We start from the raw sequence: 20555 nt of genomic DNA on the forward strand, positions 1-20555 counted from the left end.
GTGAAGGAGGCAGGGAGGTTAGTGAGTTAAAAGCTGTACAGCACAAACAGATAAACAAGCTCCTGTGGATCTGATGTTCTTCTTTACTAACACTGGGCAGTTAAATTGGCACACATGGGCATTTAAGGGCGATTTCTTTTAAAAATTGATCATTTTTAGAGTTAAAATCATATGGCAATACTATGTCAGTGTGCACAGGTAAGGTAATGATTACAATAAGTACGAATATACAGCAAAAAAACATATACAGTTGCATATAATAGCAGTGCAAGGGGAAAACTGTTCTTACGAGGTTGTCTCATTTTGGTCTGGTCAGTTCACTAAACTATCATTTTTAAATCAGCCCGGCAGCCAACTCTCGTGTATTCAGCAGGGGGAAAAAATTACAGTTTTCTAAGTTTTACTTTGAAGGATTTTGGCAAAACCAGGCCAGGATTTGAGTCTGTGTGGACCAGTAAGAGGACTGATCAACATACAATAGGTTTGTTCAGCGAGTTAAAAACACTGAGGCCCCAAACACAACAGAAGACATCGCCAACATACACCTCTTCAAACGCACACAGCACCTCTTCAACACCTCTTCGCCACACTCTGCAGATGTTCCACTCCACTGAACATGACTGGTCTGAGATCTGAACAAGTCGGAAAAACTAAAAGATCCTGTGGTTTACTGCAGCCAACATATTCATATGGGGTCTATTTGAGCTATACAGGGACTGATAAATGAGCCCCAAAGGGGTTTATCTACAGAATCCAGGACCCCAATGTGTTAGCCAAGAGGAGAATCTGAACTTAGCCCATGTTTCCTCATCTGGCCTCCAAAGAAACTGAATTATCACTTTTTTATATTTTTTAATAACACGTGCTAGGGATCTTTACAGAAATGAGCACTGACAGAAAAAATACTGAAAAGCTTTCAAATTAGAAACAGGGCCACACATCTGGCTCTGATGAGCTACTGGCAAACACAGACCTGTTGGTCTGTGGGTAAACCACTGGCGTATGGTACTATTCAGGCCATTAAATCAAGTATTCATAAATGTATTAGGGGAGGTGTTACTCTGGTCAGATTTCTTGTATTAATTTTAAAAAATCACGTAATGTTTTTTTGTCAAAAATAGCACGAGAGCGAATATGCAGCTACACTGGCTTCCTCCCAGGGTGAACAAACAGTGAAATAAAATGAACTGGGCAGACTTTTGTATTCGAGATTATCCTTAAACATTCATATGTTGCAACAACTGCAGTGGATGATCAAAACCACAAGACTACAAAACCACATCACTGATTACTGGGACAGTTGAATAGAATGGACCCATTGAAAGTATTATTAGTTACATGCGTGTTTGTCTAACTATGACTAATCACAGTGTCTGCTCTAAACTTATACTGAGACATATAAAAGACATGTTATATGTATTGTTCTACATTATCTTCACAGACTGTTAACACAGAGCCACATATATGTGAGTTCAGATTACAATATCTCATGTTTGCCAGTGAAAGCCCTGAAGGTTAATATTCATAACACAATAATTTGCCCTGAAGAAGAAAGTACCAAACTTAGCAGCCTACATTACTGCTGAATACATTTCCAGAGCCAAAACTCCTGCTGCTCAGTTGTTGTGTTGGTATTTCACTGGTATCCTGGAGAAAATAGATGAATATTTAAATTATCTTTGAAAGGAGATGATTCAGTTCTTGTACAAGTATGTGATATATATATTAAGTGTGATCTGGATGTATAATATAAATGTAAGTACAGTACACTCAGAGCCTATTCTGAGCCTAACTCATTGTGAGGCTCTGCTTGTTACCCTTGCATATCTGCTCTGCTTTATCTGTGGTAAAACTAAATGATTCAGTTAAGACCCTTGTCCATCGACATCCATCATCTCATCTAACGATCATTACAAACCCCTTAAGGCAGTGGTTCTCAAACTTTTTTAACACCAAGGACCCCTAAACTGACACTAATTATACAGCGGACCCCCAGCTAATAGGATTTTTGCTTTTAGATGCTTTATTACAGGAAGTGTTTGAAAAATAGTGAGCAAAATAGTCATATATTCTGTAATTATGTTACTTATGGATGGAATTATTGAAAATAAATGATTCCCCTTTTTAGTAGAGACCCCCTTGAAACCCCTCAGGGACCCTGGGGGTCCCTGGACCCCACTTTAAGAACCACTGCCTTAAGGAACCATGTAAATCATGTGGGTTTGAGCTATAATATGATACTTAGCCCAAAGAGATGCCAAATGACGAGCCCTGTCAGAGCCTGTGTTGTTAAGGTTGGGTTATCAACCCAGCAAAGCTGGAAACTGCCCCCAGGTGCCCCGAAAACCTCACAGTCACTGTGTATCTCTTGGCAATTTGATTAAGTCTACATTTGTTTGGGAACATGTATCCCTGTTTAAAATTATGGGGTGTTGTAAGCAAACACTGCATTATTAGCCCTTTCTTATTTGTGTAACATAAACAACTAACCTGAGACCAGGTAATATTGAATGACAAGAGCAATGGTTGGTCTTTAGGGCTCTAAGTAAAAATACTGTATAATAACAATACCACATATAGGACTGCATTGTACTTCTGTGCGCTAATTCTCATGTAGTAGCCTCTTCAGTGGGTCAAACAGGGGCCCTGTGTTAATATTTGGGTTCAGCTATGTGTTCACTTATACTGACAGTTTCAGACGTGTTATTATTATTATTTTTTAATTAGGCTCACACCTTAACCGGGCGCTCTGGGGACATGTAGGAAATCTTCCCCCAGTGACCACACACCAGTCCCCGGCTTATGAAACGATGAGAAACCTGACTGTTGTAACGTGTCGTAGCTCGACCATGTGATGACAGAAGAAATCCCCGACTAAACTTTTACTCCTTTTACCTTTACCCTAGAAACAATCAGGAAACAATACAGTCGCTTACGTCAAAAGCGCTGCTCCACATCTCGCGATAATTCGGACTATAAGTACGGCTGCCGCTGGCTGTCACGTAGTATCAGTCAGCTCATTGAGGACTGGGGAAGAGGCGTCTCACTCGGTGAGTCCACAGCTTCTGTAATGTTACTTTTGCAGCATTACAGAAGGACCTAATTTGAGCTTTTATTATTATGTAACTATCAGCACAGCCTGCTGTAATACAGAATTAAAAAAAATGTGTTTATTCTGTGTGGAATGGAAAGGTTACAAGTTGTGTCTCCTCTCCACAGGCTGTATTTTAGCAGACATGGCAGCAGCTGAAGTTATCTCAAATCAGGTGAGTCTGCTGGAAAGACTTTGCACCCCCGTTTACACAAAGTGACACTTGTTATTGAGCTAAGTTTGAGTTGACAAAGCTACACTGACAAAATACCAAAAGAAATCTTTCATGTAACAGTATCAGGGATCATGGGGAACTTTGCCACCTTTCTGCCGTATTACTATTTTATAATATAATCATTAATTAGAAGTGAGTTACCTGGTGGAAACATTTGAATATCGCAGCTGAACTGTGAGTTTGAATACTGTTCTGTTTTCTTGTATGGCCTCGCAGAATGTGGTCGAGAGGGTGACCAGCCTTCCTCTGGTGAGCTCCACCTATGGCTTGGTGTCCAGCGTGTACTCCAACACCAAGGACACCCACCCTTACATCAAGACTGTGTGTGAGGCTGCGGAGCAAGGAGTCCGCACCATCACCTCCGTGGCCCTCACCACTGCCTCACCCATTATGGGCAAACTGGAACCTCAGCGTAAGAACCCTTTACTGTGTAAATTTCAGATAACTTGCCATCATCCATAGGTAGACTTGGCTTCCAAGTGTTTAGGAGGTCAAAACAAAACCCAAGGAGCCGAAGTGAAACTATGGGGATGGTTACGTGCTGACTGTCTGAGTCACACAGGCAGAACTTGAAACAGGAAGTTCAGCTCAGGCTAATGGCTCTTACTCATCATGATCTTTCACCCAGTTTTTCTGATTACTCATAATCAGCCTAAAATAAGCCACCACCACTTGTAACATAGCATAGATGTATAGTATAACCTACAGGACTGGTTATTATCAAAGCATTATCTGAATAAATAATTCATTATTTGCTTTATTTTTTGGTTGTCTTCAGTTGCCATTGCCAATGACCTGGCCTGTAAAGGTTTGGACAAGATTGAGAAAACCTTGCCGATTCTTCACCAGCCGTCTGAGGAGGTACATACTGGATTACCGACCAAGCTCAATTGCACAATGTCCTTTTTCTCAGTTGATGTTGGCTAATGTCCTGTCCTCGGCTATGACCTCTGTCCTGTCTTTCTCAACTGCTGTCTCCTCATTAACCCACTCATCCTTTGTTGCAATCATTTTGATCACATAAACATTCATTAGTCCATGTTTCCATCCCCACCCAGATTGTTTCCAGTGCCAAGGATGTGGTAAACACGGCCAAAGATGTTGTAACAGGCAAAGTGTCCAGTGCCAAGGACACAGTCTCAGACACTCTAACCAGTGTTGTGGAAAAGACCCGGGGTGCGGTGCAGGATGGGATGGAAAAAACCAAGGCTGTTGTCAGTGGGAGTGTCAGCACAGTGCTGGAGAGCAGAGTGGCCCAGCTGGTCAGCAGTGGAGTGGACACGGCCCTCAGTACATCTGAGAACCTAGTGGAGCAGTACTTGCCTCTGACAGAGGATGAACTGGGTGAGTAGGACGGGAAGTTCAAACTGACCAGCACCAGTTAAAACCAGTGGATCTCAACCTACTTGTCTTGTGCAACCTGTTAAAAAACAAATCTGTTCCTGACCCCATTCGATAGTTTTGGTTAAAAGCTCAACCAAGCTCACTGGCCTTCTTTTATAGGTTGTTTTGTGACATTTTTCTTGCAATAGAAATGTATTTATTGAAATGTTTCTTTCCTATCCCATTAAAAAAAAATCCTGCAACTGCCACAAAATACCAATGAGTCATAGGCTAAGAATAAAACATCTTTTAACAAGATTAAAAAAAACACACAGTCTGTGTCTGCTGTTTTGGCTTTAATGATGTTTAAATGAATAAAATACAAAATATGGCTAGTGAGATTAAGCTTGTTTATCTGTAACAAGCTGCATCCAGGGTCAGTTGGTAAGAGCCAGCTGGACTATGTTAATGATGGAGTTGGTCAAGTTTCCAGGAATACAGGGTTGATCAGATTATGCTCCTCGGAGAATCTAAATATGTATTAGTAGACTGTTTCTCTCCATCATTAAAGGATTTATTGTTTAGCATGAACTGTGGTGTGCAGAAGCCCAAAGCAAATAATCCTGCATGCTATGTTAGTTCAAATGTATGTCTGTCCAGGATTTAACCAGTGAATAACTACATTCTTCATGGCTTTAAAACTTCCAGCTACTGTAACATGCAAAACGCTATGGTAATCTGAAGCAGACTTCTCCACACTTACAGCCTTAAATGACCTGGACTTTCGCAAAATCGCATTCAAACGCATAGAAATCCTGTCACTGCCCTCTTTTTCTTTTAAGAGACTTTTCATGTTTTCCTCTCTTGTGACAGAGCTGGAGGCAAAAACTGTGAAAGGCTTTGATAAGAAGGAGCTGAGCTACTATGTCCGGCTGGGCTCCCTCTCCACGAAGCTGAGGCAGCGGGCGTACCCCAGGGCTGTGGCCAAAATCCGGGATGGCAGGCAGCGCAGCATGGAATTTATCTCTGAGCTGAACTCCACTGTTGACGTGGTGCGTCCTATTTTCATTAATATACCAACAGCATTTTACACAACTTGCCTTAGAATAAAGAAAATGTTTAAAGACACTTTTCCGTCAACATCTGCTTAGTGAAATTGCTATGTGATGTCTTTGTCTCCTCATGGACAGCAATAAACATTTGAAGTGTTTATTTTCTAGATTGAATATGGCAGAAAGAATCTTGGTGGGGCGAACCAGATGGTAAACGACAAGCTGAAATCTTTGGGGTTGTGGAAGTCCAATGGTCCCGACCAGGGGAACAGTCACGAGGCAGAGGTGAGGAGGTGAAAAACAAATATGCTGAGAGATAACAGAGTGAACGTGTCAAGGAAAGCAAAAACAAATGGCTCCAGTCTGTTTCATCTGAACATGTGGCGTAAACACAGGGTTTTTGTGAAATAACTGATATCACAGGTTATCTAAGTCTGTCCATCCCCTTCACTCAGGCGATCGAGTCTCGCACCCTGGCCCTGGCACGGTCTCTCACCCAGCAGCTCCAGACCACCTGTCTGGGCCTCGTCTCCAGCCTGCAGGGCCTCCCCAACAACATCCAGCAGGAAGCTCTCTCCCTCAGCCACTCTGCCACACAGATCTACACCAACTTCAGCAAGGCGAAGGTGCTGGGAGACCTGCCAGACAGCATGTTGACCAACAGCAAAGCCCAGCTGGGAAAAATGAAAGATTCTCTTGACAACGTCATGGATTATTTGGTCAACAATACGCCGCTCAACTGGCTGGTCGGTCCCTTCTACCCCCGGATAGCCCCTGAGCCAAATCGCACACCAGCTACGCCCTCCAGCTCTCCCGCCGCCCGGCAACACAGCGAGGAGCCCATGGAGGTGGAGATGGAGTCACTATCCTCCCAGCAGGAGCAGTGACCCATTACAGCCTTATGTTCTGAGTTTTAATTCACATCTATCGCAACACTTGTGAGAGCTTCACTGGCAAATATTTAACTTTCTGATGTTTGAGATACTGAACACATCATGATGTAAAGCTCTGATGTTGTTCAATGTCATTTTATACTTTTTTAAACACGTAATTTTCTCTGTAATCAGCTCACTTGTCAGATTAGTTAATTCTGTGTAGAACTTTATAAACAGACATTTCAAATCCAATCTGTGAAAACTTAATCTTGTGCTTATTTCTACATAAACTTTGCTGGAACCACGTATTTGTTGTTATTGGCTCTTTTTTCTTCACGTGAAAAGCAAAATCTGTTTTGTTTTTCTGTGAGATTCTTACAAAGTGATGATCAATATTAACTTTGAGGTAAGAGATTTAAAAAAAAAAAAAAAGTACTCAAATTTATCAAGTAAAAGCCCTCTCTGCCATTTCAAACATAATGATTGTGTAACCAATTTAACTGTAGTCCTGTGATTAGATATTTTACAAATACATACAGTCAGCTATAACACAAATAAGCTTTATTAAATATTTTTTAAAATACTTAACACAACCAAAGCATAACTTCTTACTGTGTTCGATTATTAGTGTTCAACCAAACTTCGATAAATTATTTCCATAATATTAAAAAAGGTTAAATGTAAGTGGAGAAAAATCCTGGTCAGATGTTCAGGCGCCTTTACTCATCGCTGACAGGGACTTCTCCTGGACAGATACTCCATCAAACTCTGAAAGGCCGAAATCCAATGTGCAGATAAAGATTACCAGTCATGACAATGGTTTGTTTCAAATGGTTGAGAATATATTTCAAAGGCTTTTGTCACATCACTTGTCCTGATCATGATAAAATAACTGACACTAATAAGTCACATTTCAACATGAGCACTGTACCGTCAGCCTCTGAATCTGGCACCATGCCACATCATCCAGCAAGTCCAGGTTAATTGCATCCTTGGTCTCTTCAGAAAAGCTGACAGTCTAGAAGGAAGAGAACCACATGTAGAAATACAAACGTACAAGTTTTGAAACTGATTACACTTCAGAGCAATATTAACACTAAAACTCAATATTAGCAGTAGATCAAATCTGTAACCATGGCAGTAGAGAAACAGCTGCCTTGGATCTGAAGAGCTGGTACCATGGGGGGGGGGGGGGGGAGCATTAAGTACTGTACCTGCCCCCGTGCTGTGGTCACAGTGATATGTGCAGCAGAGCCTGCAACTGAACAGCTGAGATCCCCAGCAGAGACGACAGACCTGGGACAGCACGAGAGTCATGGGTCAATTCCTCATTAATGAGAAGTGTCAACAAACTGCACTTAGTGGCAAAATGTGCAAATATCAGCAGGTTAAATCATGCAAACCCCTAAACCTGAGTTTGGGTTTGGTCGGTACGGTCTGGTCATTGGTCTTGGTCAACCGGCTTTGAGTCCTTTTGGTAGTGACTGTGGAGCCCCTGCAGAAAATCAACAGCAAAATAAAGACCTTTATAAACCTGAGCCCACTAAATACACTGCATTCTACTTCACTTTACACCCGAGTCCTACCTGAGATTTCCAGTGCTGTTACTACCAGCTAAAGTTCTGGTCCTTTTTGTCCCATTCCCTCCCTAAAAATTAAGAAAAAAAAAGATGAACAGCAATCTTGTGAAAAACAAACATGGGTCATCATAACCAGCATGGTTTGTATGGCATGTGGACAGTGCACAGGACTGGATATGATGCTAGAAGCATCATCACCTTAGTTTTGTCCCCTCCTTCTCCTAATTATGGAAGTAAAGTTACTTCAATTGTTTCATTTCGAAGAATCAAACATTTGAATCTTTAAGGAAAAATAAACCACTGTGGGAAACAGTAGAGGCGCAGCTATCCCTTCAAACCAACCCAAAAGAAATTCATGGGACAAGAATAAACATCCTCTGCTTTCATATTCATATGAAAGTGTTCAACCAGTCCTGTGTCACTCAGAGCACAGCTGTCATCTCCTTTAAATGTGCAATCATCATCTGCTCCATTTCCTACCTTAGAGGTCTTGGATGAGGACCTCTGGACTGGAGTAGACTGAACTGGAGTAGATTTTACTACAAAAATAAAAGCACAGACAATGACTTCACATTTAATTTCAAGCAATAACATTTTCTGCAGGATTTTAAGCGCGTTTTGCACGTTATCTTGGTTTAAAAAGTGATTCACCTCTTTTACCTGGTCCCCTTTTGAGGGGCTGGTGCATCTCCAGGGACTCATTCTGCAAAAGGCGACAATTAAGCCCGTTGTAAATAATAATGATAGCCTTAAAACTGCAAGTGGGACATGAACTACACACTCAGCTCACCTTCATAGCAATCGAGACCTCACTTGCTGAGATTTCCTCCTCTACCACGCAGGATCGATGGATAGGGGTGAGCGGGTCCGATAAAAAAAAAAAAAATAAATAAATTTAAAAAACACGTTATGAATCTCAGCCGACATCTTTGGACGAAATGAATTATCTCGATTTCATAACTAAAGAGGATTCACCGCTTATTAAATCTCCTATGAGCGTGTTTTGAAGAGAAGGAGGCATCTTCATCATCTCCACCTTGAAGACCTTGTCAACTGTGGCCATCATGTTCTCCATTTTGGCCGTCAGCTCGTTCATGCGCTCATGAGCTGGAAGTGGAAAACAAACAAACAAACAAACAAACAAGTGAAACAGACGTCACTTTCAGGACAAAGGTGGGGGCCGCTGGGTGATGTCGAAGCGGAAACTCCCAGACCTTCTTTCTCAAACTGCTGAATGAACAGAGCCAGTCTGCTCTTTCGCAGCTCCCGGTTCAGCTGCTCTTTGCTCTGCGCACTCCCCGCGTTCCTCGTCCGTCTCACCGGCATCTTGTTGTCCTCACCCCCCCCCTCAGGTCAGCCGCGCCCGTGTCTTTATGACACGCACCTGAGGCAGCGCACTTAATTAACATATTCATGCGCCCGCTGGAAACGCGGTCCTGGGGTTCCCCGGGGGCTATGTTGCTCGGCGGAGGGATACAGCCGGCTAAAAGTCAGACTTTGAGTCATCTCTGAAAATTACTCCTTCAAAATCACTGTGAAAGCAGAAAACATGGCTGCTGAAGTAAATACATTGTTATAAATATTTTTCTATCATTTAAGTTTAATAAATGTTTTCATTAAAATGCTGTGTCCTGTTCCAAAGACAAACTATATAACTTTCAAATAAACAAGATGTACAATATTTATCATAATAAAGTAAAAATATAATAAATCAAATACAATGTGAAAAATGTGAGGTTGAAGTAAAAGGAGTCCTGTATTTCCCAAATTCCTCCCAAAGTGCCAGGATATCCTGGAAAATATCAGAAATTCAAGCTGATAGGCCTCGACCGTCAGACCTGCAGTGGATTTAAGAGACATCTTGGGTGAAGAGCAGAGGTGATGCTTTCAAGGTCAACGCAGGTGAGACAGTGAAAGACAAAGAGGAGAGAGATGGAGGACAAGGTGAGCGAGATATAAATTTAAGGGAGAGCAGGAGAGTTTGATGCTGACCTTAAAAATCAATAACTAACGTTGGGTGAACAACTCAACACCCCATTAACAGAGACAAAACACCGACACATTTCATTTTCAATCAGTTCACAAATTCATTTATTGCAGCGCACTTAAGTGTAGACATTCAATTCCTTTCCACAGGACGGTAAGAGATCACTTAATCTATTGTTAAAGAAACAGTCTTCTGTACATCCTCTGCCGTAAGGAGATCAAATTTACAAAGTCAGTACAGGGTGGAAACCCTTAAGACAGATTAAAAGGGAAAGAGGGGGTTGTTAGTCATAAAAATGCTAAGTTACTACACTGTCTGCGATCCAAATGTCAATAATACAAAAATAAATAATTGAGAATTTCTTTTTGTTTTGGAGAAAAACTACTGTAGGTTGTTAATCTTCTGAGGTGGTCTCATCTCGTCCTCACCCCGGGTTAAGGTCAGGTTTTAATCTATGCAGTGCAAACTGAATATTTTACATCTGTACAAGTCAGCGTCACTATCCCAAAAGTGGGACCATCTACACCCATTTCCCAACAGTTCATCACAGCACTTTTTTTTTCCTGTCGTTTCAGCATTTAGTGGAATGTCATGTCAAAGTCGATCTTTCCACACAGTATCAGCTGTACAGAAAGCCCTTTGCAGTATAAAGCCTGAAATGCTACCGCTATTATTCAAAGCTACTGTATGTAAACCATAAAAGCCACCTTGTCAGCAAATAATATACCCAATTTAAAACACCTTACTGGTTTATTCTATGCTAGAGTAAAGAATAGCCCAAATGCATGTAAGTTACAGTTCTAATTTATAATAATAAGGCATATTAGCTGGACAAGTACAGTGAGTTACTGTTAAAAAATGCAGATATTAAAAACACATGCTGGATTGATTACTGTGACACTGAGGCACTGCACTGAGCTGCTGAGTTCCCTGCAAGAGAACATGTCTTATTTTGATTTGTGAGAATCAGTAGTGTGGCACGCCCTTCACTTATGACTGATGTACTTTTTTTTTGAATGATATCTCTCTCCAAATAGCAGGTTTAAGGTTGTAGAGATCAATACTTCTTTAAGACCTGTTTTGATTGCAGGGAATGTGGAATGTTGTGAATCAGTTTTAGTAATTATAATTAGTGATTGTCGTTGACAGTCTTCTCCCATTTACATGTCTGCTACCAGCACGTATTTACACAGACAGAGAGCCTCACTCTGAACATGTACATGTACAAGGAAACATTCAATAAGACTTGGATCACACAAACAGTCAGGGCATCAAGACCTGTTGCCTCCAAAAAACTCTGCTACTCTGGTTTCAGATTTACCTTGAGTAAAAAATATGTACAAAAAGACTTGAGTTCCTGTTTTTTTTTTTTTCTTTTGTTTTGTTTTTTTTTTTTTTAGAAAGTGCACAAAGGAACAGTTAGGGTCTGTACACAGTCTCAAACAGCTCACACTGATCTAATCTGGGGATACTTGGGACAGATTTAAGCAAAGTGAGGAAAAGGCAACAAGACAGGGTACTGATGCCATGATCTCTCACACACACACACACACACACACACACACACACACACACACACACACACAGAAGATATGTCTACACCATAATGGCAGTCAACACATTCTGTACAGTGATTAATCATTCTATACACCATCTGTAAAGAAACACACTTCAGCCTGTCCCAAAAGATTCACTGCTACAGTCCAAGCAGATCACAGAAACAGTCCCATTTGTCGGCAGCTGCTTGGAAAACCTATGGAAAGCTTAATAAGGAAGTAAAAAAAAAAAAAAAAAAAAAAAGCAGACAATGGGCATCTTCCAGGACAGGGGGGAAGAAGAAGTACCATGTTTGGACAATTGGATGTGTTTAATTACAACATTTTTCGCTCACACCCCGGGCCACCAAACCATCATTCCCCCCTGTTGTTACACATGACCATCTAGATTTTCTGTCTTTGCTGCAGGCGTCTGTGGTCAGATGACAGGGGCTCCAAAGTATTTAAGGCACCACTGGACGCTGGGGGTGGGCGGACGATCGATGTGGTGCAAAGACTTGAGCTGCTCCGTGCTCAGTTCGTCGTAAGCCAGGCGGTACTCCCTGTCGAAGGCCTCTGTGGGTAAAAAGACCAAGAGCGGAGGGGCACAAAGTCAGGAAAGTGAAGGTAACAGCGTCTAGCACTTTTTGTGTTTATCCATTTTTTACCTTTTAGGGACAGTTGACAAGATATACTGATGAACCAAAAAGAAGGTGGTTGTGCAATTCTACTCAAGGCATCAAAACGGCAGGACCCAATTTAGCAGCATTTCAGTCCTTTTCACAACCTTCAGACTCTAAAACTGTATGACGTGGTGGCCTTTCACACAGTCACTCACCTACGTCGATGTTCTCCCGTCCCAGGGCCACCAGTGAGAGGAACAGTATTTCTCTATAGATGCTCCTGAGAGAAAATCAGAACACATAAGTGAGACGTGTTTTCAATTACACTATATGAAGATAAACGTGCAAAAACATTGCAGGAATGTCTTGAACCAATAAAGAGAAGCAAAAGGTGTAGTAAAAAAGGAAGAACAGAGCCAACCTTTGTCGTTTGACCCCCTCTGGACGCCGTTTGATCTCTCGGATCAACAGGTTGATTGGTCCGTAGACGTCGTTGGTCTGGATGTTACGAACAATTGTGTTGAGGAGGGTGCGAATCTCCTGGTGGTCTGTTGGAGCCAATGTCCCCTTCTTCTCCACTGGGAAAAAAAAAACACACACACACACATCCCCATCCTTTGAGTAATTAGCCTTAGTCTGAGCTCTTCTGGTCAACTATGATATTGCAAGGAAGGGGGTGCACAGTTAACCCTCACAAATAAACCTGTTTCGGGGGAATACATTGAAAGTTTGTTGACTCAACTGCAGTGAAGCCACAGGTCTTGACATTGCCAGATTTCTAACTAACACACCTTGTATATATCCCATAACCTTAATTTGTCTCTGGAACAGGATACTGTACCAAAAGATATGAAATATTCTGATTCCTATGTTCAAGAAGGGCGACAGGACAGATCCTGGTATATCCTAGAGATATCATATCTAAAGTATTACTTCTAAAGTGCTAGAAACCAGTATAGGTTTTAGAGAGTCACATTCAACAGACACATACCTACTCTACATGAGAGACTATTAGACTATTAGAGGAGGGATGGATGCAGGGAAATACCTGCATCTATCTGTGTCCATCAGGACTGAAATGTTTGCTCTATATTGAACACAAAGACTTTAGAGAGTTGAGGTTCAAGGCCATTTATGGGGTTCCACAGGGGAGCGTCCTGGGCCCTCATTTGTTTTTATTACATGCAAATGATTTGGGTTCTGTTTGTACTGAAAATGTATTTTTATAAGACGATGACTGGTTTCACACAAGGATGAGAACAAAGTAAGGTTAAAGCTAAGTGAAGATCTCAACAAGATGAAGTTTTCTCTCGATGTGGTTAAAACACGAGTTACTTTATTTGGATCAAAACTTTGGCTAAGTTAACTATATTCAACCAGTAATGTCTTAGATGTTCAGATCTAACCTGTTAAACATTTTGTTAGCTATTCAGGTTGTTTGTTAGAAAATACGTTGGATGGAGAGAGCATGGTATTAAAGACTCTTGGGAAGGTGAACAACAGAACCAGGTTTTTGGCAAGAACAGATAATTTTACTGGCGAAGAAAGCTGAGGATTTCTGGCTAATCTCTTGTTTTCAGTTGCTCGAACACTTAAAGACAAACTTTATTTTTCTCAAAACAAATTAGTCAGAGTTGTGTTGGATGTAATCTCAAGAGCACACAATGGAAAACAGCATTTTCAACAACTTGGGTGGTTACCTTTGAAGAATAGAGCCATACAGCTACAACTCAGTGTGGTTCATAATATGTATAACAACAAAGCCTCATTATGTCAAAGACCACTTTCATAGGGTTGGAGGAAAACATGCTCATCAGACTAGAGCCATTGTTGCTTGTGCTTGATGAGCTTCCAGTAAAGGCAGTTGTTCCTTTAGATTATTTGGTGTAAGAAAGTGGAAGTTACCATTATACATTAAAAACAATAATAACCACAGTTTAGAAAGGAAGTTAAATTATGGCTTATGGGAAACTTGCAGGTGTAAGTAAGTAATTTGCATGTATGTATGATTTGTCTTTATTGTACATCTTACTGCTGATGATATACATCGTATTTGATATACAGATTTTGATGTTAGTATGATATCATAGAGGCACCTGTACTGCTGCATCAGTGATAGTTTTTATTGAAAAAAGACCTGGAGTTTGTTGTGTTATACTTACTATATTTTGCAGATGTGTGGGACACGGGGTACTCTCTCACACTGTGTCAATAAAACTAAACTAAACAAGAAATTCATGGAACTTTCTTGCACAACCTGACTAAAAACTGGAGTAAAACATCATCATCCTCATGTCTAGCTTGCAAATATGCAATAACGCCATCATAAGTTAGCAGATATTATTTTGAATTTCTAAACAATACACACCAGCTACTGAAGTTTGTTTTGCCTGGGACGATGCACACTGAAGCCACTATGTGTAGGACTTTGGCGCCCCCCAGTGATAGTGTTAGTTTTAGTAAAACAAAAGCTTAAAGTACAGGTTATGTTATAATACACTATTAAGTTAAAAGATTTTATAATCACATACAAATTCCACACACAGTAGCTTTAAATGTGTGTTACATAAAGTGTTTAGAGCAGTCAAACACCATGGTCAACACATGATGGTGGACATGATGGCCTGATATGTGTCTTTGTGTACTCACACAAGGTCCTCCACAGCAGGTAGAGGGGATCTCCAGGTTCCTGGTGCAGGTTGATGTTGTCCCACAGGAGTTGGACGTACACCTGCTTACTGTCCTGGGGCAGTGATGTGAGCGGCAGCTGCAAAGACAAACCTTTCAGTTATATTACTCCCAGTATGGTACTATTTAACCAAAAGAGCTCATGAGAGGAAAAAAACAGGACATTGTGTGGGAAAGTATGAGTATGCTCCCTCAGGCCTGTTTGACCAAGAATGTACTGCAAATGAGAAAGAGACAGGAAAGTAACACTGAAAGAGAAAGAAATAACAATGACAGATGACATATTAAGTCTCCAACCTGTACTCCATTGTTGCAATGTTCAGAGTTAAGGATGAGACCAGGTAAGTGAGTGGGCAGGTCCAAACGGCGGAAATACCACACTAGGTTCCAGAAGATGATGGGGTGCTGGCTAAGGAACTTGTGGGTGTAGATCACCTGGATGGACGAAGAGCAGTTGTAGTTGGAGGTGAACTATAAAGCTGTAAAGGCGACTGTCAGAATGTGTGTATATTGTGAGCACTTTACCTGATCCCCCTCATTCTCCAACAGAGTCTCCAGCTCCTTGCGCAGCACCAAGGGGCTGAGGTACGGTACGGACACAGGCTTGGGGTTTGGCCGTTTGGTTCCCATGCCGTCCTGACAATCACACACACATTACATTCCACTGATTAATTTCACTGCTGTGCAGATTAAGCGTTACCTGCAGTATATTAAAGGTATATGTCTAGTTTGTGATAGTATGTTGCACTGACCGACACCTCTTGCAGGCTGCAGGGCAGGCTGGTTGTGGAGACACCATGTCCAGGTCTCTGGGAGTAGTCCAGGCTCTGCAGTGGACCTCCAACACTGTTGCTGCGTGTCAGTGACGTCCCACTGCATCTCTGCTGCTTCCCTGCTGCGTCGTGCTCCAGCAGTCCCAGAGGGTCTGACTGCACCGGCTCTGGAATCAGACTAGAAACACAAAAGGCAAAGAGGGGTCAGGAAAGGGTGGCGCTGGAGGCAGATATGAATTTCTAATTATTCATTATTTGTGAATAGATGCAGGGTTAATAAGTTTAACTTAATGCATCCGTGTGATTCATATGGAGATGTACCTCTTATGTGTTCCAGGATGATTATCTGGGGTCTCTCTGGGTTCTTCCTCGGGGAAAGTAATCAGGTCTGGTATCTTAATGTCAGCTGAACTGCTGGGTGTGGGCTGTGTACTGGTGCTGTGGATACTGTCTCCTGAGGCACTGGGATTCATATAGAACCTGATAATCACAGCATATTGTTAATTTTTATTTGTTAGATTTGTTTGTTTTTTTTTTCCAGGAAGACGTTTGTAAGGTTAAAAATTCATCTCAACATTCCTTTAAATTTAGGACAGGGCAGTGGCAACAAGACAACATATATACCTACCCAGTCATTGAGCGCAAGTCATGAAACTCGACGTGCAATACGGGAAGGAAGGCTGTGCGACAGAAAGGACAGTTGGTATTTAGGTTGGAGTCGTCGGCTGTCCAGCCCGCCATGATCTCCTCATCATACACCAGAGCTTCACAGGAGCGGCACTGGGAGCAGCTTGACATCAGCACCTGGGAAAACATAAGCTCCCAGTTACTCATATGCCATGTTGGCAGCACAAGCTCAGCAGCACTGCTGTGGTTGGTTGGATATGTTATGTCTGACCTCCAATGCGCAGTTCTGGTAGATGCTCGAGGAGGAGGCGTGATGCGAGGAGCCTTGCTCAGAGTCAGGACCCCTGCCTGCTCGTCCTGGAGTTGGATCTGCAGATAGAGACAAAATCAGACTCCGCTGACGGCAGAGAGAGCCTCATTGTACCCATCCCTTCCACTTCTCTCATATTTACACCAGAGAGAGTGTGCTTACGTGTCTGGTGGGTCCCTCGGCCGGTGTCACTGCTGCCACTGCTGCTGCCCAGGCTGGTGCAGCTCTGGTTCAAACCGTTGGCCACCAAACCTGGGATGGCCCCTCTTTCAGGACTCTCATCCACATCGTGCGCAGCTAACATGTTTTCATCCAGACGTGATGGGAAGCCGCCACCAACCTGAGCTTGTTCATCCTGGAGAATAAAAAATGTTTTCAGTTTGAATGAGAAAAAAATACTTCCTATACTCCAAAAGTGTAACCCTGAGTAGGGGCTACATTACATTGCAACTGTGCCTATTGGTTGAGAAAAAATCACGCACTGAAAGAGCAGAGCTTTCTGTGGGCTCATGATCAATCAGCATCACAGCAGCAGCTGAGAAAATATCCTTTAAAGACACTCACCTCATCATCTGAGTAGGAGTAAGCTGATGCCACTGCCCCCCAGACTTTGCTGGCTACGTTTGCTGCCTGCTTCATACCAGACTTCAGCACATCGATCTTAGGTCCTGACAACAGAGTGTCCATCTTGATGGCTGAAATGGAGTTTATGACTGAGCCCAGAGACCCCCCCTGTGAGGACTTAACCAGCGCCGTCAGTGAGGTCGACCTAGCACCTGAGCTACCCGTAGTGCTGGTGGGGGTCTTTGTCTTGGCGGCAAACGTCTTGGAGCGAGTAACAGTGTTGGGGCTGCGTTTGGGTGTGCCTCCTGAAGAGCTAGTTTGAGTTTTAAGAGGAGGAACAGGAAGGCTGGACCTGCGCTCCAAAGACTGTTTGGGCTGGGGGGCATCAGTGGAGTCTGCCTGCGACTGCTGGAGCTCCATGCTGGAGGACTTGACACCTAGAGGGCTTTGCAGGCTCATGTACATCTCGATCTCCTCGGCCAGGTTGCGGGACACCACAGCGGGCACGGAGCGTGGTGGCTCCTGGCTGGTAACAGAGGCCGACTCTTCAGTCTCTGACACCAGAAGGGAAAGTGGGTCAGCACCCACCTCCACGTCTGCCCTCTCCAGAGTCGCTCCTCGGACCCCAGACTCATCCTCATGTGCTTCAGCTTCCTCCCTCTCTTGTTTTTCCATTTTTACCTCGGCCTCCTCCACGTTGTTATCATCCTCTTTCCCTTTTTCTGGCCCTCCTGGCTCCTCTTCCACCGACAGCTTCCCAAGTATCAAACCCCGATCATCTTCAGGCTCTTCCTCCAGATCTTTAAAAAGTGCTTTGGACGCGCTGCTGGGGGGTGGACTTTGACCCGCAGAGAGCGCTGCAGTCAGGATACGAGCATCGGCACCCATCTGGCTGGCCATGTGGTCCACGCCTTTCTCCAGGAGCATTCCTGCACGAGTTTCAGCGCTGAAGCTACAGCTGCGCTCGGAAAAGGACTTCTGCCGCTGCTGCTGAGGCTGGTTGACCACATCTCCTGACGCCAGCGAGGCATTATCATCAGGGAGGGACACGTTATCGTTCTTGCTGTGTCTCCTGAACAGCTTCCCTGCACCTGGAGAAAAGGGATGAGAACGTCCTATTTAATTTAGTTTGTAACAGTTTAACTCAAAGTTAAATAATTGAAGTGAAAAACAAAATAATCTATTCATCAAAAAGTTTAGTTTTTTAGTTAAAATGAAAGGCCTCATTTTCCTCCTCACCTGTTTCACCATCAAAGCTCCCTGTGGACAGCTTCACAATACTAGGAACAGGTGAGAGCCCAACGACAGGACTGGGGGGTTCTGCTACTGCTACTGCACTGTCCACTGAGCCAGCAATGTCGCCTCCTGGTTATAGGCAAGGCACGGCAAATTTACATTATCATAGACAGAGGTCATTCAGTGTGCTTAACAGAAAGTAAAAGAAACATAAACATAGAGGCAAAAAGCATAATAAGAAAACAGTATAAAAACACAGATACTATCTAAATAAAGTGCAAGATTAAAAGATGAAATAAAGGCAGTGGAGAACAGAGCAGTTTTTAGCCTCTTTTTAAAGCCAGTTCCGGTTTGGGCAGATTTGATCTCCACTGGGAGCTGGTCCCAGCAGTGAGCAGCACAGCGGCTGGAGTGACGTGCTCTCTTTTCTTTCTTTTTTTAGTCAGAACCCAGCAGCAGCAATCTGAATAAGCTATAGCTGTCTAATGGCCTTATTAATAATAATAAATAGTCAACATGTCAACACTGATGTCCAAGAAGGAAATGGAGTATTTATGCACAGACAGCACATGAGAATGGATGTAACCTCTCTCACCATTATGCTGTGCTTTGGCATTGTTCCTCTCTTCAGTGGAAAGCACAGCTGCATGTGAAGGCTCTGCCAGCTCCTGATGTAACTCATCCTTGGAGCCGTAGCCTTGATCAGATTGCCTTCCTGTGGATCACAAATCACACAAACCATGCTGTACTCAAGTATAAATATATTTTAAAGAGGATATAATTGAAGCAGACATGCTTTATTTATTTATTTATTTTTTACAACCTGGGCTTTACTTCAATAGTTTTATCTTTTTTTCTATTGGATACAGTGAATATTTTACCCGTCTACTTCATTCAGATTTTAGGCAGCTTTAGAAAAGTGGGAATTTGTTCACAACATACTGGACTCGGCTGTGGCTACTGGTGGCAGCGTATCTCCAGATTGCAGCAATGGTCACATTCCAGTGCTGAGGTTTCAGACTATCGGTCTTTAGAGCTTGAAACCTGCAGCTCCTGGGGAGTCAGTACCTGTACTACAGTGGTTGTCCGTTGTGTCTTCCATGCCGCGGGCAAATAGATTATGTTCCTCGCCATTAGCCTCATTGGAGCTGTCAGCGCTTCCATGACTCAAACGGTCAGCGTCAGTGACCGCTGAGCCTCCTTTTGAGGCAGCTACAGAAGAAGACAGAAAGAAAAAATGACAGTTTGACAGATCTGATCTTGATGTATCTCTCCCATTATGCTGCCCTATCATATTATATATCCCATTCCCACCTGTGGTACTAAGTGTGGGTCCCTTCTTGGACGTCGTTCGGTCTAGAGCGTGCTTGAACTGGGTCACTCCTCGAAGCACATTACGAACCTTGGTCCACATAAAGAGGCCGCTGCGGTTTCGGCTTGGCCATGGGCTCTCTAAGACAGCCTGCAGAGGGAACACATCAAGGGATGAGGACACAGGAAGTCAGCTTTCAAAATATTATTTAAGAAAAGCTTTGTCTCGTTAATTTTGTGTTATGTGATATATGACCTTGTTGTAATATCCATATGTGATGGCGTTGGGCTGCACTCCAGCTTTCTTCATCTCAACCAGGACTCGCACAGCCATAACAGGAAGACCCCACACACCACAGAGCTGCATTACCACTCTGTAACACACCTGAGGCCAGAGAGATGGAAACATGATCATTAATTAGACATGGATTTGATGAAGTCTGCACAAACAAACTATGAATAACACTGGATTTGATTAGTGATAATTTGACTGTACCTCATCCAGCACCTCCACCTCAGTGGTCCTCATCTTCAGGAGGACGTTGTACGCCTGCTGCATGGCACGGCTCTTAGACTTGGCCAGCCGCACGGCTGCTGGCAGGCAGATGAACCACAGGCTGTAGCAGTGACTGAACAAACAACGCGCCCACAGCGGAGGGTTGGAGTAGTAACGCTTCGCCATCTTGTAGGCTAGCTTGATCTCCTGTCGGATGGAGGAAATAAAGCATTTAAAGCATTTATTTGA

At 42.9% G+C, this 20555-nt stretch overlaps 3 protein-coding genes across 6 annotated transcripts in view; 1 reads left to right on the forward strand and 2 right to left on the reverse strand.

Moving 5' to 3' along the window:
• Positions 1 to 2973: 2973 nt before the first annotated feature.
• plin2 (perilipin 2) lies at positions 2974 to 6882 on the forward strand. Its single transcript, XM_071477662.1, has 8 exons — positions 2974 to 3050; positions 3220 to 3266; positions 3543 to 3738; positions 4105 to 4187; positions 4385 to 4670; positions 5523 to 5701; positions 5870 to 5986; positions 6157 to 6882. Exons 2-8 carry the CDS (start codon positions 3237 to 3239, stop codon positions 6586 to 6588), a joined length of 1323 nt encoding a protein of 440 aa, XP_071333763.1. The 5' UTR covers positions 2974 to 3050; positions 3220 to 3236; the 3' UTR covers positions 6589 to 6882.
• A 238-nt stretch (positions 6883 to 7120) lies between these two features.
• On the reverse strand, positions 7121 to 9526 carry cdca9 (cell division cycle associated 9). Of its 3 annotated transcripts, none has more exons than XM_071477665.1 (10): positions 9371 to 9526; positions 9132 to 9263; positions 8947 to 8987; positions 8817 to 8859; positions 8637 to 8695; positions 8163 to 8224; positions 7988 to 8071; positions 7791 to 7872; positions 7508 to 7594; positions 7121 to 7344 (listed from the first exon to the last, which is right to left on the reverse strand). In XM_071477665.1, the coding sequence occupies exons 1-10, from the start codon at positions 9480 to 9482 to the stop codon at positions 7300 to 7302; spliced, it is 747 nt and encodes a 248-aa protein (XP_071333766.1). In that variant the 5' UTR covers positions 9483 to 9526; the 3' UTR covers positions 7121 to 7299. The 3 variants fall into 3 exon arrangements, 2 of the variants coding, with proteins under 2 accessions (XP_071333766.1, XP_071333765.1); XM_071477664.1 differs by having other exon boundaries at positions 8808 to 8859; XR_011690978.1 differs by having other exon boundaries at positions 7268 to 7344; positions 7980 to 8071; positions 8808 to 8859.
• A 692-nt stretch (positions 9527 to 10218) lies between these two features.
• dennd4c (DENN/MADD domain containing 4C) overlaps positions 10219 to 20555 on the reverse strand; it is a 34495-nt gene continuing 24158 nt past the window's right edge. For both annotated transcript variants that reach the window (XM_071477653.1, XM_071477652.1), the window contains 18 exons: positions 20307 to 20513; positions 20067 to 20195; positions 19814 to 19961; positions 19568 to 19711; positions 19095 to 19214; positions 18503 to 18628; positions 17264 to 18354; positions 16862 to 17054; positions 16661 to 16758; positions 16391 to 16566; positions 16084 to 16242; positions 15742 to 15940; positions 15515 to 15625; positions 15287 to 15424; positions 14951 to 15068; positions 12723 to 12879; positions 12517 to 12581; positions 10219 to 12254 (listed from right to left, as the gene is read on the reverse strand). In XM_071477653.1, the coding sequence (XP_071333754.1) occupies positions 12118 to 12254; positions 12517 to 12581; positions 12723 to 12879; positions 14951 to 15068; positions 15287 to 15424; positions 15515 to 15625; positions 15742 to 15940; positions 16084 to 16242; positions 16391 to 16566; positions 16661 to 16758; positions 16862 to 17054; positions 17264 to 18354; positions 18503 to 18628; positions 19095 to 19214; positions 19568 to 19711; positions 19814 to 19961; positions 20067 to 20195; positions 20307 to 20513 (3516 nt within the window). In that variant the 3' untranslated portion in view covers positions 10219 to 12117. The remainder of the gene's footprint in view (positions 12255 to 12516; positions 12582 to 12722; positions 12880 to 14950; positions 15069 to 15286; positions 15425 to 15514; positions 15626 to 15741; positions 15941 to 16083; positions 16243 to 16390; positions 16567 to 16660; positions 16759 to 16861; positions 17055 to 17263; positions 18355 to 18502; positions 18629 to 19094; positions 19215 to 19567; positions 19712 to 19813; positions 19962 to 20066; positions 20196 to 20306; positions 20514 to 20555) is intronic.

The sequence above is a fragment of the Trachinotus anak genome, unplaced genomic scaffold (assembly GCF_046630095.1).
Source record: "Trachinotus anak isolate AG129_WGS33_773 ecotype Australia unplaced genomic scaffold, CSIRO_AGI_Tana_v1 ptg000005l, whole genome shotgun sequence".
Classification (NCBI taxonomy): Eukaryota; Metazoa; Chordata; class Actinopteri; order Carangiformes; family Carangidae; genus Trachinotus; species Trachinotus anak.

Bases quoted from the DNA above. Each gene is read 5' to 3' on its own strand.
- plin2 (XM_071477662.1), top strand. From the start codon at position 3,237: ATGGCAGCAGCTGAAGTTATCTCAAATCAG. The intron at 4,188-4,384 runs GTACATACTGGA...ATCCCCACCCAG, and splicing joins TTCACCAGCCGTCTGAGGAG to ATTGTTTCCAGTGCCAAGGA. The intron at 4,671-5,522 runs GTGAGTAGGACG...CTCTTGTGACAG, and splicing joins TCTGACAGAGGATGAACTGG to AGCTGGAGGCAAAAACTGTG.
- cdca9 (XM_071477664.1), bottom strand. From the start codon at position 9,482: ATGCCGGTGAGACGGACGAGGAACGCGGGGAGTGCGCAGAGCAAAGAG. The intron at 7,595-7,790 runs GTACAGTACTTA...TCTTCCTTCTAG, and splicing joins TGACCACAGCACGGGGGCAG to ACTGTCAGCTTTTCTGAAGA. The intron at 7,345-7,507 runs GTACAGTGCTCA...TCGGCCTTTCAG, and splicing joins GCCAGATTCAGAGGCTGACG to AGTTTGATGGAGTATCTGTC.